Below are 16,149 nucleotides of genomic sequence, written 5' to 3'. Positions count from 1 at the left end.
CCGACCACGCCCCCAAAGAGACCCCGCCTCCTCTCCAAATCCCGCCCCTGGCCGCTTTTCCACATCGTCGCAAAAGACTCAGCGACGCTTTACGGCCGGCGGCATTTGACGTCTAGGAGACAACCAAGAAGAAGGAGGAAGCGGTGAAGGTGGCTGCTGGAGTGGCTGCGGTGGGCGTCGAGGTGGGCGCGGCGACGCGGCCCGGGGAGTGAGCGGCGGCGGCCGGGCGGGCGGGCTGGGCGGCGGGCCCGATGTGGCTGCAGCAGCGCCTGAAGGGGCTGCCGGGGCTGCTGTCGAGCAGCTGGGCCCGCCGCCTCCTCTGCCTGCTCGGCCTCTTGCTGCTGCTCCTGTGGTTCGCGAGCTCCGGGGCGCGGCGGGCGGCGGGTGGCCTGCACCTGCCGTCCTGGGCCCGCAGCGAACCGGGCGCCGCTGAGCCGTCCGCCTGCCTGGAGGCGGCCACCCGCGCGTGGCGCGGCCTGCGTGATCGCGGCGAGGCGGTGCCGCTTGGCCCCGGGGTGCCAGCCCTGGTGGCCAACGGCTTTCTGGCTCTGGACGCCTCCAACAACCGGCTGTGGGTGACGCCCGGAGAGCGGGAGCCTGCCGTGACGCCGGACTTCGTGCCCTTCGTGCAGCTACGCCCGCTGAATGTGGTGGCTGAGGCTGGAGAGGCGGTGCTCCTGCTGCGGGAGGGCCTGCTGCGCCGAGTGCGCTGCCTGCAGCTGGGGACCCCGGGCTCGGGCCCTGCCGCTGGTGTCCCGGGGCCCGCCTCAGCCTCCGGGCTGTCCGCGGGGTCGGGCCGTGACTGCGTGCTACTGCAGGAGGACTTCCTGGCGCACCGAGGCCGACCCCACGTCTATCTGCAGCGCATCCAGCTCAACAATCCCACGGAGCGCGTGGCCGCGCTGCAGACTGTGGGGCCCACCGCGGGCCCAGTCCCCAAGTCCTTCACCAGCACTCTGGAGAAGGTCGGAGATCACCAGTTTCTCCTCTACTCGGGCCGGTCCACACCCCTTCCATCGGGGCTGGTGCACTTGGTAGTGGTGACCTCTAAGAAGTTAGTGAACAGGCTCCAGGTGGCTCCCAAGACACAGCTGGACGAGACGGTGCTGTGGGTGGTGCATGTCTCTGGTCCCATTCACCCCCAGGTGCTCAAAAGCAAAGGAACCAAGGAGCTCAAGGCGCTGCAGGACTTGGCAAGGAAGGAAATGCTGGAGCTACTGGAGATGCCGGCCTCGGAGCTGCTTCAGGATCACCAGTATCTCTGGGCTCAGCTGTTCAGTCCCGGTGAGGCCTTGGTGTGGGCTTGGTGCACAGTCACCACTTGGCACCAGTGTGCACACGGTCCACTTTAGAGATGTCCCCCATGCTCGGTGGTGGTCACACAGAGGGTTGCAACTTGTCTTGGATGTTGAAGGGTTGAGTCTTCTTAACCACTTTGAAGCTGTATGATCTTAGCTCTGTGGTCTTAGCTTTTTGAGCCTTAACAGTAAGTTTTAAGGGGTTTGAATGCAGATTTGAGGGTAAAGGTTCAGTTCTATTGTCTGTTCTTGGCCCTGAGGCCTGACCTGAGCAGGTGGAGGGTTTTGTTTTGTGAGGGGTAGGTGCACAGACTCTGCTTCAGTACAACCTGCTTGGGGCTGGCGTCAGCGTCCGACATTTGAGGCTGAGATTCATCTGCCATTGTGGCTGCAGCTCCTGTACCAGAAGCTGGAGGCTTCTTCCAGTGGGTTGGAATGTGCAGGCCAAACGAAAACTTTCCTTTTTAAAAAAACAAAAACCAAACAACAACAACAAAAAAACCCTTTTATTATTCTTTGGAAATGAAAACCTTTCCTGTCAGCTGTTGAAGAAAAGAAATGCAATCCACAGTACTGAGTTTTGGTTTTCAGGGTTACTGATACCAGCGCTCCTGTGTGGTTGTGCAGAGAGAGTTTAGTTCATTCAAGAGGTATCTATCCGTTCATCAAGTGCATTTGCCAGAGGCTGGTAGACAAGTGGGCAGATGAGTTTTGTCCACGCAGTGCTTGCTTTAGTCTGGTTTGGGGAAGCCAGCAACGTGAACATTTTTAGTGCTGTGGAAAAGACTGAATTGTGGAGCGCTGGTGAGGTATGGAGTGAGAGGGCCACCCCTCTGCTCCCTGGATGGAGAGCCACTTAGGTCTGAGTGGCAAGAAGCAGACAGTCATGTGACCAGTAAGAGGGCATTCAAGGCTGGAGACTGCCCTAAGCAGGTTAAGCCTGGTGATGAGCAGGAACGGGGCAGTGTGAACTTGAAGCCTTGAGGAAGGACAAAGAGTTTTATTCTGAGATGGGAAAATGGGAATGAGCAGAGTATAGACTAAGGGGACAAGTGGGGGTATAGACAGGGTAAGAGGTTCTTGGGGAGCCCAAGGGCAGGAGGAGACATCGTGACATGGATATAGGAGTGGTGAGTCTTGGTGTTTTTGCAGGGAGGACTGTTGGGCTGTGGGAAGTGAGACCTGGAGGGCAGCTCCCTGATTTGGGGTTGTGAACAGTTCACACTGGGTCAGTTGTGCCTGTCAGTGCCCAGGGGGAGATGCTGAGAGGGGTGGTTGGCCATGTGAGTCTAGAATCATTTTAATAGGAGGCTGTGTCATTTAAAGCCACAGTACTGAACCAGGTTAGGGTGCTTTTAGGCTATAATGTAGCTCTCCAGAAGAGTGAGGCAGAAGGATGACTGAGTTCAAGGCCAGCCTGTGCTACATAGAGATAGACTGCCTCCAAAAAGAAGAAAAAAAGTTGAATAAAATCCAATATGAAGATAGTTATAGTAGGGACTGGAGAAATAGCTCAGTGGTTGAGAGCACTTGCTCCTCTTCCACAGGATCTGGGTTTAATTCCCAGCATCCACGCGGTGGCACACAGTTAGATGTCCCGTTAACTCGTCATTGCTGTGTCATCAAAAGCAGTTTCCTGAAGAAAGTTTCTTTTGACTTAGAGTTCACAAAGGTGCAGCTCATCATGGTGGGAAAGACACAGTAGCAGAAGTCGGAGGTGGCTGGTCACACGGCATCTGCAAGTCAGGAAGTAGGGAGAGATGGATGCTGGTCCCCAGCCTGATGTTCCTTGTAATTGTCTTGGAACCCAGTCCACCAACATTTAAGGTGGATCTTCCCACCTCAATCTAATGTAGAAAATCTTTTATAGACATGTCCAGAGGTATATTTCTGTGGTGATTTAAGTCCTACCACATTGAATCAAGATTGGCCATCTCAGGAAGTAAGGATCGCTCTACCACACCCAGGGCACCAAACCACTGTCTTTTACTACTGGACCCAAAGCTCCACCTTCTGTAGCCCTCACCTTTGTTCTGTCTCCTCTGGTCTCCTCTGCCTCCAGCCAGGCCTTCCTCCCCAATGTGCAACCTTTGTGGTGTTACAGGTGTGGAGATGAAGAGGATCACAGATGCTCACACGCCGTCTGGCCTGACCGTGAACCTGACCCTGTACTACATGCTCTCCTGCTCACCAGCCCCACTGCTTAGCCCTTCTCTGAGCCACAGGGAACGCGAACAGATGGAGGCAACACTCAACTATGAAGATCACTGCTTCAGCGGCCATGCCACCATGCACGCCGAGAACCTGTGGCCTGGCCAGCTCTCCTCGGTGCAGCAGATCCTGCAGCTGGCTGACCTGTGGAAGTTGACCCTCCAGAAGCGCGGCTGCAAGGGGCTGGTGAAGGTTGGAGCTCCGGGCATCCTGCAAGGCATGGTGCTCAGCTTTGGCGGGCTACAGTTCACAGAAAACCACCTGCAGTTCCAGGCCGACCCCGAGGTGCTCCATAACAGCTATGCACTTCATGGCATTCGCTACAAGAACGACCACATCAACCTGGCTGTGCTGGTGGATGCTGAGGGCAAGCCCTACCTGCATGTGTCCTTGGAGTCCCGAGGCCAACCTGTCAAGATCTACGCCTGTGAGGCAGGCTGTCTCCATGACCCGGTGGAGCTGACCTCAGAGCCTGGGGGCCACACCTTCTCTGTGATGGTGACACAGCCTATCACACCACTGTTGTACATCTCCACTGACCTCACACATCTCCAGGACCTGCGACACACGCTGCACCTTAAGGCCATCCTGGCCCATGATGAGCACATGGCCCAGCAGGATCCTGGCCTGCCCTTCCTCTTCTGGTTCAGCGTGGCCTCCCTCATCGCCCTCTTCCACTTGTTCCTCTTTAAGCTCATCTATAATGAGTACTGCGGGCCTGGAGCCAAGCCCCTCTTCAGGAGCAAGGTAGGCACCTCAGCTCCTAAAGCCCCGAGCCACTCTGTCCAAAAGGTAGCCTGGCCAGGAGACAATCTGGGCAGTAATGAGAAACCCTTCCAGGCCAGTGCTCTCAATGTATTCTCCATTATATCAATATCAAGTATCAGTATCAAATGTCTGTTTGACAGCAAGCTGGTTGTAGTAGTGTACTGTTAACCCAGCACTGACAGTGCTGAAGCAGGAAGGTGGTGAGCTACATATCAAAAACATTCTAAAAAAACAAACAAAACCCATGCCCTTGGAGGTCAGGCCATCAGTGTGTTAGGGCGATACAGTTAATCTTGTCAGCCTGCAACAGCAGGAGAGCCAGCTCCTCCCTGACCCTCCTCTCTTCCCAAGCCATGGAGCTGCAGAGGTAGACTAGACAGTAGATCTGTGCCCCAGGATTTAGGAAGCCCTGATCCCACGCAGGGGATAGGCCCATCCCCTCCACCAAGAAGCTCTGTGGCATCTGGTTTCTGGTTCAAGGCCAGGCTCTCAGGGAAAGCAGTCCTTGGCCCTCAGGAGCAGGCAGCAGACAGAGGCAGGTCTGAGTTCCTCACGATGGGGGAACCAGTGGAGACTTGGGTCGGAAAGCAGTGTGGAGAAGGCCTTCCAAGTAGCCAGCTTTTGGCCAGCTATATAGAAAAGGTGGGTCCTGCAGCCTCTAGAGCCAGGAGGCTCTTCCCCATACTGGCCACTGCCCTCCTGCCCTTGCACTTGTTTGTCATGTATGTTCCTATATGTCCAGCGTACAACTGGGAAGACAATTCAAACGGCCTCCCAGAGGAACCGCCCATGCCCCTCACCGCAATGCCAGAGAGAGCCCAGCCAACATGGCACATCAACCCAAGGCCCTGGGCCAGGAGCTGTCTGTTTGGCTAGATCTAAGACATTATCCCTGTGGTCTGGTTCCCTGCCAGTGTGTATATTTGTCTATTTTGAGATGGCCTCATGTAGCCTAGGCTGGCCATGAACTTGCTATGTAGTAGAGGCTGGTATGAACTCTGATCCTCCTGCCTCTACTTCCCAAGTGCTGGTATTGTGGGGGGTGTTCACCACCATGCGTGGCTCCCCTGCCTCCCCCTAGCTTTCTGCAGCTTGCCTGTGGGTTGGTGGTAAACAGTGTTCTCTTGTTTCATTGAGCAGGAAGATCCCAGTGTCTGAGTGAACCTCGAGTCCTGCTCTCGGCCACCGTTTGCACAAGACACCCAGCACTGAGCATCCTGCTGCCGCATGAACAGGGAGCCTTTGGAAGCACCAACCCTTTGTGCCTTGTGGGGGAGTGACTCAGGAGCGCTTGTGGGTACAAGAGTTTGCACTGGAGGGGAAGGAGGGCCGAGGACTTGTATAAGTTTTCCAGTCAATAAAACAAACCCGTAGGGAGAATACTTGAAGTTGAGCGCACCCCCTCCACTTCCCCCATTTCTTCTATCCCAGGAAATAGATCCTCTTTAAAGACGTGTTTAGGAAAAATTGTGTTCTTTTCCTAATTTAATGTGTTCTTTCTCGAATGGATTTCTAATTTATTTTTGTTGAAGTTTTGCTGGGTGGCTTTTCTTCCACCTTAGATCAGGACTGTTGGTGACAACAACCGATCCCTGCCACCTCATTGGCACCCAGAGCCCCACAAAGTCTGAAGGCTGGGCCTGAGCCCCAGATGGCCACCCAGCCTGGGGAAGGCATGGTTCCCTGCCCTCCGCTGGTTTGCACATTGCCTCTTTCTTACTTTGAGCCAGCGGGGTCTGTGCTTTTGTACTTTGGGTCCCTGGGAGAGGTGTTTAACTTTCTAGTGATGATGGTTGTTGGGTTTTGAAATACCAAAGCTTTTTTGTTCTTTTTTAAATAAATATCTTTCAAACTTCCATGACTGGTTTGTGTGTGGTTAAACCCTTGGGCACATTCATCACATTCTTGCCTTCACTAGATTTTTGGGGTGGTCTCCTGTGGTACACTCGACCTCAGCAAGCTGCTTTCTCTTGTGGCTGTGAGATGCACTGCTTCAAGGCCTGGAACATCTCCCCTGCTTTGCCGCAGGCATCTCCTCCCTTACAAGGGATCTGAACCCTCCAGCCCTGGGCTTTTCTAGCTAGAGAGATGAGGCAACAGGTAGTGATGGGCAGGCTTTTGCTCATGGGAGGACAGGGAAGTGTCTACCCCAGGGGTCAGAAAGGGACTCAATGGGAGCTGTCACCCTTGGAGGTTGGTGTCTCCAAACACCCCACCCCACCCCCTCCTCGGGTTCCCTGACTTTGTAACTCACCAGGAAGCCTGGCCTGATTTCCAAGGATTTGTGTGTCTGTACCACAACAGGTGTTCAAGAGTAAACATGGAGATAGGACTTTGTTATAGGCAGCCCTGGTTCTTATTGCTTTACTCTACAGCACTGCTTGTGTGTCATGTCAGGAGCCATCGAGGAAAGGCTAATGCTAGCAGGTGACCTTCCTGGAGGTGACCTACCTTTTTGCATGGACTAAGATGGGTGAGCTCTGGGAGGCAAGGCCTCAAGAGGCTTCATCCCAGGATTGTTTCCTGCTATTGATATGCCTTTCCGGTCATTATTAAATTAATATAACAACTCCTGGGCATTAGTCCACCCTATTGGGCAGATTTTCTGCAGATCAAGAGAGATGTACTGTCTTGTTGTGATGCTGTGTGGATAAACGATTTCTTAATTGCTAACACTAATTCTATAGAATTCCTAAGTTTACACTGGTAATTATTGAACCCTTTACAGAAAGGGTTGCAATTAAGGTTCGGCAACTCAGTACAAGTCACAGGCTAATTGCACTAAGATAGAAAGCAGGCATGTTACGATTTACAATCAAAATTTCTTTCTGGGCTGGTTGTTAAAGTATTATCTGGTAACCAAAGGTAGTAAAAGGGAATAAATTACTGTAGGTGCGAGGACAGAAAATAAAATATTGACTGGATTTATCCATATAAAACTTCAGTACTAATGAACCACTAGGCAGATGATTTGTTAACTTAGACCTAAGAATTATAGTTTTAATCTCAGTGAACCTGTGGAGCTAGTGGCAGAAAATGAATGCTTAGTTAGATAGCTAGTCTTAATGGAAACGTGTAAACATCTTAATAGTTACTTCTTATTCAATTTATGATTTGAGTTTATGTTTGAACGTAATGGACTTTTGTAAAAAGAGGTTTGGAATACCATGTGATCTCTTCTAAGAAAGTACAAAACCTGTTGATGACGACATTAAATAAGCAGAAGGAGAGTAGACGAGAGGCAGCAGAAAATAGCAGCAGAAGAGACAGCAGAGTATGATAGAGCTGACCAGAAAGAAAAGAGACAAACGAAGAATTTAACAGCTAAAGAGCTAGGAGAAAACAGCAAGCCAGGATAGAACACAGCAGAGGCTGCAGAGAACAGACAGCAGGCTTCTCCTTAACATGGGACAGGTTTTTCTTAACAGCAAGGCAGGCTTCTCCTTACTAAAAAGGACAAAGCCTGTTCCTTACAGTCTTGGGTTTCATCATTTAGCAAAGGAAAGGTAGGAGCTTTTTCTTTCTCTATGCAATAAAGGTTGGAGCTTATTTTTCATCCGGAATGAGTGAGTTCTTTCTGTGCTGGCACTTGGACTTTTGCCCCATCCACCTAATATATATGCGTATGTAAGTATAGGTGTGTCTGTTTAAGTATGTAAGTTGATGAGACAGATTGTTGGGCCCAACAAAAAGGTGAATGTGTTAAAAAAAAAAAAAAAAAGTATGTGTGTTTCTGTATGTGTGTTGCTGTATGTGTGTTTCTATGCACATTTGCTTGTGCAAAAGTGCTTCATTCTGGAAGCCTGACTCTTTCTAGTTCAATAAGTTTAATTGTTCTAAGCCTCCCTCTAGAGGGTAGAGAAAGGAGACCTAGCAATAAATCTGCTGACCCCCCGCTGCTGTACAGCAGATGCCAACTGCCAGAGAATTGTACAGTAAGTCTGTAAAGTAAGAGTTCATTTTTCAAATGTTTAATGAAGCACAAAACAGCAATAAACAGTTATGTTTTTAGCACAGAATGGTAAGAAAGAATTAAAAAGCCAGAGATCATCAGAGTTTGGGCCAGCAATCCATGCTGTGTCCTGCTTCAACCCATTTCCAGGTCTGTCTCTGTCTCTCTGTCTCTCTGTCTCTCTCTCTCTCTCTCTCTCTCTCTCTCTCTCTGTGTGTGTGTGTGTGTGTGTGTAAGAGAGACATAATATATATATATATATGACATATATATATAATATAGGCCAGCTTGCTTCGTCCAGAAGGTAAGGAATGCTTAGTAAGGGTATCATTTATAGTGTGACAAATCCTGCAGTTTTATTGAACTGGAGGCTGCTCGTAGCTAGGTATAGCATGCAAGCCTGTAATCCCAGCCTTTGGGAAGCGGTGGCAGGAAACCCAGGAGCTCAAAGTGTTCCTGATGATAGAGTGAGGTTGAGGCCTGCAAACATTGTGACCTACGTTTAACCTCACTATGGAAAGAGAGAACCAACTCCCAAAAGTTACCCTCTGACCCCCAAGTATATACTGTGGCCCATCCAAACCATCACACACATGTAATACACACTACAAATCTTAAACTGGCCTCAAATTAAAATAGAACCTCTAAATTACAGCTTTCATTTCCAAACTTGTATGCCAGGTACAGTGCGTATGCCTGTAACTGCATCTGCATCCTCAATGGCTGTAACTGCAGCATTCTGAGGATGCAGATTTCTGCAGGATTGAAGCAAGGTTGAAGCCAGCCTCAATACCAGGCCAGCCACAGCTACAGAGGAAGACACTATCAATGGCCCCACACCTACAGCCCTTCACTAACTGTGTCAGGTATTTTATATCAGTGTGGCTTCATGTGGGAAGAGGTTACTGGCAGGTTCAGATCTCAAATGCAAGCCAGGTTTGGTAGTGCACACCTGTAATCTTGGCACTCAGATACTGAGACAAGGAGTGTGGACGGTAGTTCAAGTCTAGTGTGGGCTATGTAGCAAGATGGTCTTAAAACTCAGTTGCAGCCTGGTCTACATATTGAGTTCCAGGACAGCTAGGACTGTAATTAGCTAAGGGTGGCCGGGCAGGTTGTGGAGAATGCTTTTAATTCCAGCACTCAGGAGGCAGAGGTAGGCAGATCTTTCAATTTGAGGCCAGCATGGTCTACAGAGTGAGTTCCAGGGCAGCCAGGGCTACACAGAGAAACCTTGTCTCAGGGTGTGTTGGGGGGAACAAAACAAACCCTCAATTGTCTAGATAAGGAATTGGGCCTCAGACAGTAAAAATGCAAGTCCATGCGGCTTTCTAGTGTCAGGTTGAAAACAAAGGGGTTGAGGCTATCTCTCTATCCCTCCTCCCCAGGGCACCCTCAATGGCTTCAGTGGCATAGATTCTGCAGTGCACCCTCCAACTGTCACCAAGGGAGCCACCCCTCTGAAGGGTCTCTGTGGGATTGGGTTTATTAGTGTATTGGGAGTGGGTGGGTGTTTATATGTGTAGGTACATGCAGAGACCAGAAGAGACATTAGCTGTCTGCCTCATCACTCTTTGCTTGTTCCTCTCAGTCAGTGTCTCTTCCCAACCCTGGAACTTGCATCATCACATGGAAACTAGAAGCCAGCAAGCCTGTCTCCACCACCCTCAGAGCTGGGGTTGTCTGCTGCTTCCTTGGACATGCAGTTTGCTGGGATCTGAAATCCAGTCCTCACTGGCTGGAAAGCAAGCATTTAAATCACTGCACTATCATCTCTCCAGCCCATATTTCTTCCTTTTTTTCTTTCTTTCTTTCTTTCTTTCTTTCTTTCTTTCTTTTTCTTTTTTTTTTTTTTTGACATGTTCCATGTGTCTCAAACCTTGAATTTGGTATGTAGCCAAGGATGGCTTTTAGATTTATAATCCTGCTCATACCGCCCAAGTGCTGAGATCATAGGCATATGACATTATGCCTAGCTTGACTTGTGATTTTAAATATTTTTTATTTTTTTAAATTATTAAATTTATTTTCTTAAATTCTTTTTATTTTCTTAAATTATGCCTATATCCACACACCAGTATGTGGATATATGCATGTAAGAATAAGTGTCCTCAGAGACCAGAGGCATCTCTGGAGCTCTCTGGAGCTGAAGTTGAGCTAAAGTTACTACAGTTATAACTCAACTCATGTAGGTGCTGGGAATCAAACCTGGGCCCTCTGCAAAAGTAGCATGTGCTTTCAACTGCTGAGCCATCGCCTGAGCCGATCAGAAGATGGGGGGTGGGGGAGGGTCGGGAGGGGGTTTGTTTTGTTTAAATGATCTTTCTATGTAGCTCAGGCTACTCTCCCACTCTTGCTGGTTGTTTTGAAAGGTCTCAGACTCCCCAGAAGGGGACCCCACTCAAGTCTCAGGACAGCACGCACCCAAAGACCGACTTGATGCAAGTACATGAGGCGGTTTAATCAGAGCTCTGGGCCAGTCCATATCTCCATATCTCACATAGGGGATAGAGGGACAGACCCCTCAGCTCAGGGGTCTAGGGTTTATATATGGGCGGGGTGGGGAAAAGGGGGAACTTTCGCATGGGTGCACATGATTGGTTGTTTTACTTTTTTGAACATCAGCAGGCTATACCGGTCCATGGGGGCAGGGTGTAGTTCCTCTCTTGGCCAGTCAGTTTCTGGGATGTTTTAACAGGCCTTTGTCTTGTAACTCCACCTCCTCTGTATCTAATTAACTGGGCCCAAACCTGCTGGCAGTCACTTTTAACTATTTAGGTTAGGGAAAAGGAATGGAATCACAGGGCCCTGTTCTTTTTATTAGTTTGGGCCTATTTCAAAATTCTCTTTCAGTTTCTGGTCCCAGCCCAGGCCTAGGACAGGAGAAATGTTAATCACCCCACCCCCATCACAATCATTAAAACAGTTTTAACCAATCTTCACAGTTCCCTCCAAAGCCAAAGGAAGAAAACCCCACCCCCAATCCCACCCGGGAAAGATTGAGACCAAAGGAAAGAGAGTGACTTGCTAAAGGTCACAGAGAGGCCAGCAAGAAAGCCTGGCCCGGGCTGGAAGACAGGCGCTCTCCCACTCAGCCTCACATTAATGATTGTCTTGCTCTTTATGAAGAATACTGTAAACCCTGACTCCCAGATGCCCCGGAGCCACAGGGATCAATGTGACCACTGGGGAGAGGGGACAGCAAACAGGACTGGCCAGCAGCTGGGAAAGGAGCCTGAGGTCACTAGGCTGCATTCCCAGGGAACTGTGTGGGGGAGGGCAGTGGGCTGGTGGAGTGGGGCATGGATCCACTTCCCAAGTCTGTCATTAGGTAACCTTATACATGTGACCACACAGTGTGAGTTTAGCTTTTACACTCTACACACACCCCCAGCCCCCATAAAATGGGTCTAATAGCATCTCCCCACTTGTAAGATGGCTGGGAAGCGCTGCTGAATAAATGACCATGGAGGAATGGGCGTGCTATGATGAACATCCACCCAGTCGGGGTAATCCTTACATACCATGGGGGCAGGTCAGCACTATTTTACTCCAAGTCCAAGGACAGAGCTCAGGAGTTCTGTGAACTCGAGTCTGAGAACCATCTTTTGTTGTATTAATTAACTTCCAACTGAAAACTAACATCTCCTCCGATTCTTTATATTTTATTATTGCCTTTATTTTTGATACTACAGGATCTCATGTATACTAGATTGGCTTCAAACACACAAGCAAACGGTGAGCTTGAAGTAAACAGTTATCTTACGGTTTTTATTTAATGTGTACGTGTGTGGAGCTGAGTATATGTTTAAGCACCACATGTATGCAGAGGCCACAAAGAGGGCATTAGGTCCCCCTGGAACTGCAGTTAACAGGCAGTTATAGCCAACCCAGGCCTCTGTCCAAAGGAACCCAAGAAGTCCAAAGGGTTTCTTACATGTTTGGCAGGCACTCTGTTGACTGAGCTATATATCCCCAGCCATAAATAGGGATATTTTTTTCTTTTTCTTTCTCTCCTTTCTTTTTTTTTGTTTTTTGTTTTTTGTTTTTTTTTTTTTTGTTTTTGTTTTTTGTTTGTTTGTTTTTTGAGACAGGGTTTCTCTGTGTAGTCCTAGCTGCCCTGGAACTCACTCTGTAGACCAGGCTGGCCTCAAACTCAGAAATCCACCTGCCTCTGCCTCCCAAGTGCTGGGATTAAAGGCATGAGCCACCACTGCCCGTCCAGCATCTTTCTCCCCTTTCATGGTGGTTTGAATGAGAATTCCCTCAGGGGCTCAGATGTTGTTTGGATTCTGTCTGGTTGGTGACATTGTTTGGTTAGGTTTAGGAGGAAGTATGTCACTAGGGGGCAGTCTCTGAGAGCTTATGGCCTCACCCCACTCCTCGTTCACTTCTGAGCCCCTAGCTACAGCTCCAGCCACCAAGCCCACTGCTTGCTGTCATGATTCCCTGGCGTGACAGAACTTCTTTAGGAGGCCATGTTCTGAGACAGGGTTTCTCTCTGTAGCCTTGACTGTCCTAGACTGGCTTTGTAGACCAGGCTGGCTTCAAACTCACAGAGCTCCACCTGCCTCTGCCTCTGAGTGCTAGGATTAAAGGTGTCCACCACTATGTCTGGCCTCCATGACAGATTTTTATCCCAATAGAAAAGTACTATACAGCCAGAACACAGCTGACTCTCTTCCTCAGCACTCAACTTCTCCCTCACAGAATCTCCTGTTGACGTAGGGCTCATGGCCTCCCTGAGAAGCACAACCTTCCCAACCCTCCATGCAGCTCTGTGGACTACACTCTGGCCACCTGACCTTGGTGCTGGGCAACCAAACTCCAGCCGTCCTAAAGTGCTCCTAACCACGGAGCTATTTCTCTAGCCTAAGAGCTAGTGAATTCTACTTTTTCTTGGATAAGTCTAAAATAGAATTCTTTAAAATTGTATTTATTTGTCTGTTTATGTGTGTGTTGGCCCCCAGATGCCATAACGCATACATGGAGGTCAGAGGACCACATGGAGTTAGTTCTTTCCTTCTGTCACGTGGTCCTGGGGATCAGTCTCAGCCATCCGGCTCAGGGATAAGCACCACCATACTGGTTCTTGTTTTTACTGTTGGGGTGTTGGGGGCCATTTGAGACAGTTTCATGCAGCCTATGCTGGTCTCACGCTCATGGCAATCCTTCTTCTTGAGTCCTGGGATTATAATAAGTGCCAGCCACCACACCTGGCTCAACAGTTTTTGTTTCATTTATTTGTTTGAGGAGAAATCTTACATTGAAGCCCAGGATGTCCTAAAGTCACAGTGATCCTCCTGCCTCAAACTCTCAAGTACTGGGATTCAGGCATGAGCCATTACACCCACATAAATAGTTTGTTTTAAGATCTATCTATCTATCTATCTATCTATCTATCTATCTATCTATCTATCTGTAGATGAGTGCTCTACTTTCACATGTCTCCATGCCAGAAGAGGGCATCAGATCCCAGTATAGACGGTTGTGAGCCACCATGTGGGTGCTGGGAATTGAACTCAGGACCTCTAGAAGAACAGCCAGCACTCTTAACCACTGAGTCATCTCTCCAGACCCTGAACAGTTATTTTTATAGAAGGAGAACAATTACACTGACAGTGGAGAGAAATGAGGATATAAGGAGATGTGGAGACCAGGGAACTCACGTCAGAGTCAAGAGAGCTGAGAGCTTAGAGGAGAAGAAGACCAGATGGAGAGCATGATACTCCTGGGCCCTCAGATACAGTGATCTTGTAGTTACTGGGGAGGAAGGAGATGCCTCAACCCCAGAGCACCACACCTCACAGTTCTCTTCTCTCCCATGGCTGTTAGCTACTTCTGTTCCCTCATGAGATCCTGCCAGATGTGGGCCATTGCAGTGACACTCACCAACCTCAGTAGCTGGTTCTCAAAAGAAAAGTAAGGAGTGAGAGAGAAAAGGGAGAGTTTTCCAGAAACAGTTGAGGGTAAAAGTCAGGAATTCTGAAATGTGTTGAGGGTGGGAACAGATCGATCACTTTAAAAATAATACAGTGGGATTCAGAGTCTAAGCATAAGATTTGGGGACGCACAGTGACCAAATGGGCCGTCCTACAGGCCGAGAGTGGTGGCATGTACCTTGAATCCAGTGCTTTGGAGGTAGTAGCAGAAAGATCTGTGGATTAGACAGTAAAACAAAAGACAAAACAAACAAACAAACAAAACAGCCTTTGTTGTCTACTCAAGGAAGCATCCAGAATGCATTCGAGACAGTTTTGTGGGGCAGAAGGCAGTATTTGAACATGCAAGTACAGAGGCTAAAGGAAGAGATATTTGCCCATTGAGCCACTGAAACAAATCCTTCCAAGAGGAAGCTTCTTGTAGAGGGTGTTTCTCCCAGAGCTGGGAGCTGAGCACCAGTGTGAACAACGATTTTCAGCACCACGGACAGGGCTGTTCTCCCATCCAGTGTATCCTCCAAATTGTCTTCATCTGGAGCATGTGAGGCCTGCACTACCAGTGAACCACACCCTTAGCCTCAGCCGCTATACACACACGAACTACATCAGGCTCATAAGCCAGACTGGAGAACTGTCAAGATGAGTTTGTGGCTGCACACCCAGTCATGCAGCTCCCAGAGAGATGCATCTCGAAGGCTCTTGGGTTCTCTGTGGCCCTGGGTCATTCTGCCTTTTGTTTCTATGCAGGATGGAGATTACTAAGTGCCCAATAAGTTTACTCATTGATTCCAGAAATACATCCCTAATGTTGACTCCATCATGATCCCTGAAATACCTCAGGATCTCCACTCTCAGGAGTAGGTAGCATGGGCTTCCTCTTCTCCAATCGCAAAGAAACCAGGAAAACATTCTGGCTCCTTGAGAGCAGGCACTCTGGGATCCAAAGGACAGCCTTGTGTGCTGCAGGTGACCAGTCCAAGCCTACACTCCATCCCTTGCGGGGCACTCACTAATTGGTCAGCAAATCAGGATAGGTGGCCAGGGAAGCCCAGGAGGGAGAGCTAGGAGCTGCCGCCATGAAACAGACTGAAGGTGGAGAGGTGTAGAAGCTGCCTTTGACACCGAGGAAGAGAAGCAAGCATGCACACATTAATGTAAGACACATCCCAATCCTGGGTTGTGGACAGGAAGGGGTGGTACCATTTATAGGCTGTCGGGAGCCATAATGGGACAAGCTAATAATGAGCAGATGATCATCCTGAAATGCTTGCCTCGGATTATTATATAATCTGCGACGAGTGTGCCCCATTAGCAAGGCTGTGGTGGACGTGATTTTAGGAAAGATTCCTGCTATTAATATGCTTTTCCCATTATTACTATTATTAGACATACGCTACTATCACCAAGCAATAGCACACCCCTTTGTAGCAGATCTCTGCAGATCCACGAAGATGTACTGCCTTGTAGTGATGCTATATAGACAAATAGATGACTTCTTAAGTCTTAATGATGATCCTATAAGAATTCCTAAAATTATATCAGTGATTACTAAGCTCTTTTATATTGGGACTGCTATTAAGTCCCTTAGGCATAGTCAAACTGCAATGAGAACTCTGCCAGTCTCCTGAGTGTTATCAGTTAATTGCCCCAAGAGAGATAGTAACTGGACCTTCTCCTGCCCAGAGCACATTCCAAGAGGTCATAAAACCATTAGCCTAGGTTACTAGAGGGAATCCACAATTTATTATAGGTACCAGGACAGAAGAGAAAATATTGCCTGGGTTTATCTATACAAAACCTCACTAATTTCTTAAGTTATAGTTTCAAACTTTCTGCGAACCTGTGGAGCTAGACAGGTGATGAATGTCTAGCTAGATAATTACTCCTAATGGATATTCATGTAAACATTCTGTGTTGTAAACTTCTATTTCAATTTATGACTTGAAATTTGATGTGAACTTGTGATGAACCTTGTAAC

At 48.7% G+C, this 16,149-nt stretch overlaps 1 protein-coding gene across 1 annotated transcript; it reads left to right on the top strand.

The window, feature by feature from the left end:
• The first annotated feature begins 118 nt into the window (after positions 1-118).
• Kiaa2013 (KIAA2013 ortholog) lies at positions 119-6,133 on the top strand. Its single transcript, XM_034503252.2, has 3 exons — positions 119-1,284; positions 3,403-4,256; positions 5,418-6,133. Exons 1-3 carry the CDS (start codon positions 252-254, stop codon positions 5,433-5,435), a joined length of 1,905 nt encoding a protein of 634 aa, XP_034359143.1. The 5' UTR covers positions 119-251; the 3' UTR covers positions 5,436-6,133.
• Positions 6,134-16,149: the final 10,016 nt, after the last annotated feature.

Source organism: Arvicanthis niloticus, chromosome 5, assembly GCF_011762505.2.
Source record: "Arvicanthis niloticus isolate mArvNil1 chromosome 5, mArvNil1.pat.X, whole genome shotgun sequence".
NCBI classification, from domain to species: domain Eukaryota; kingdom Metazoa; phylum Chordata; class Mammalia; order Rodentia; family Muridae; genus Arvicanthis; species Arvicanthis niloticus.
The sequence above is the reverse complement of the archived record's forward strand: the minus strand, read 5'-3'. Positions and strand labels throughout refer to the sequence as shown.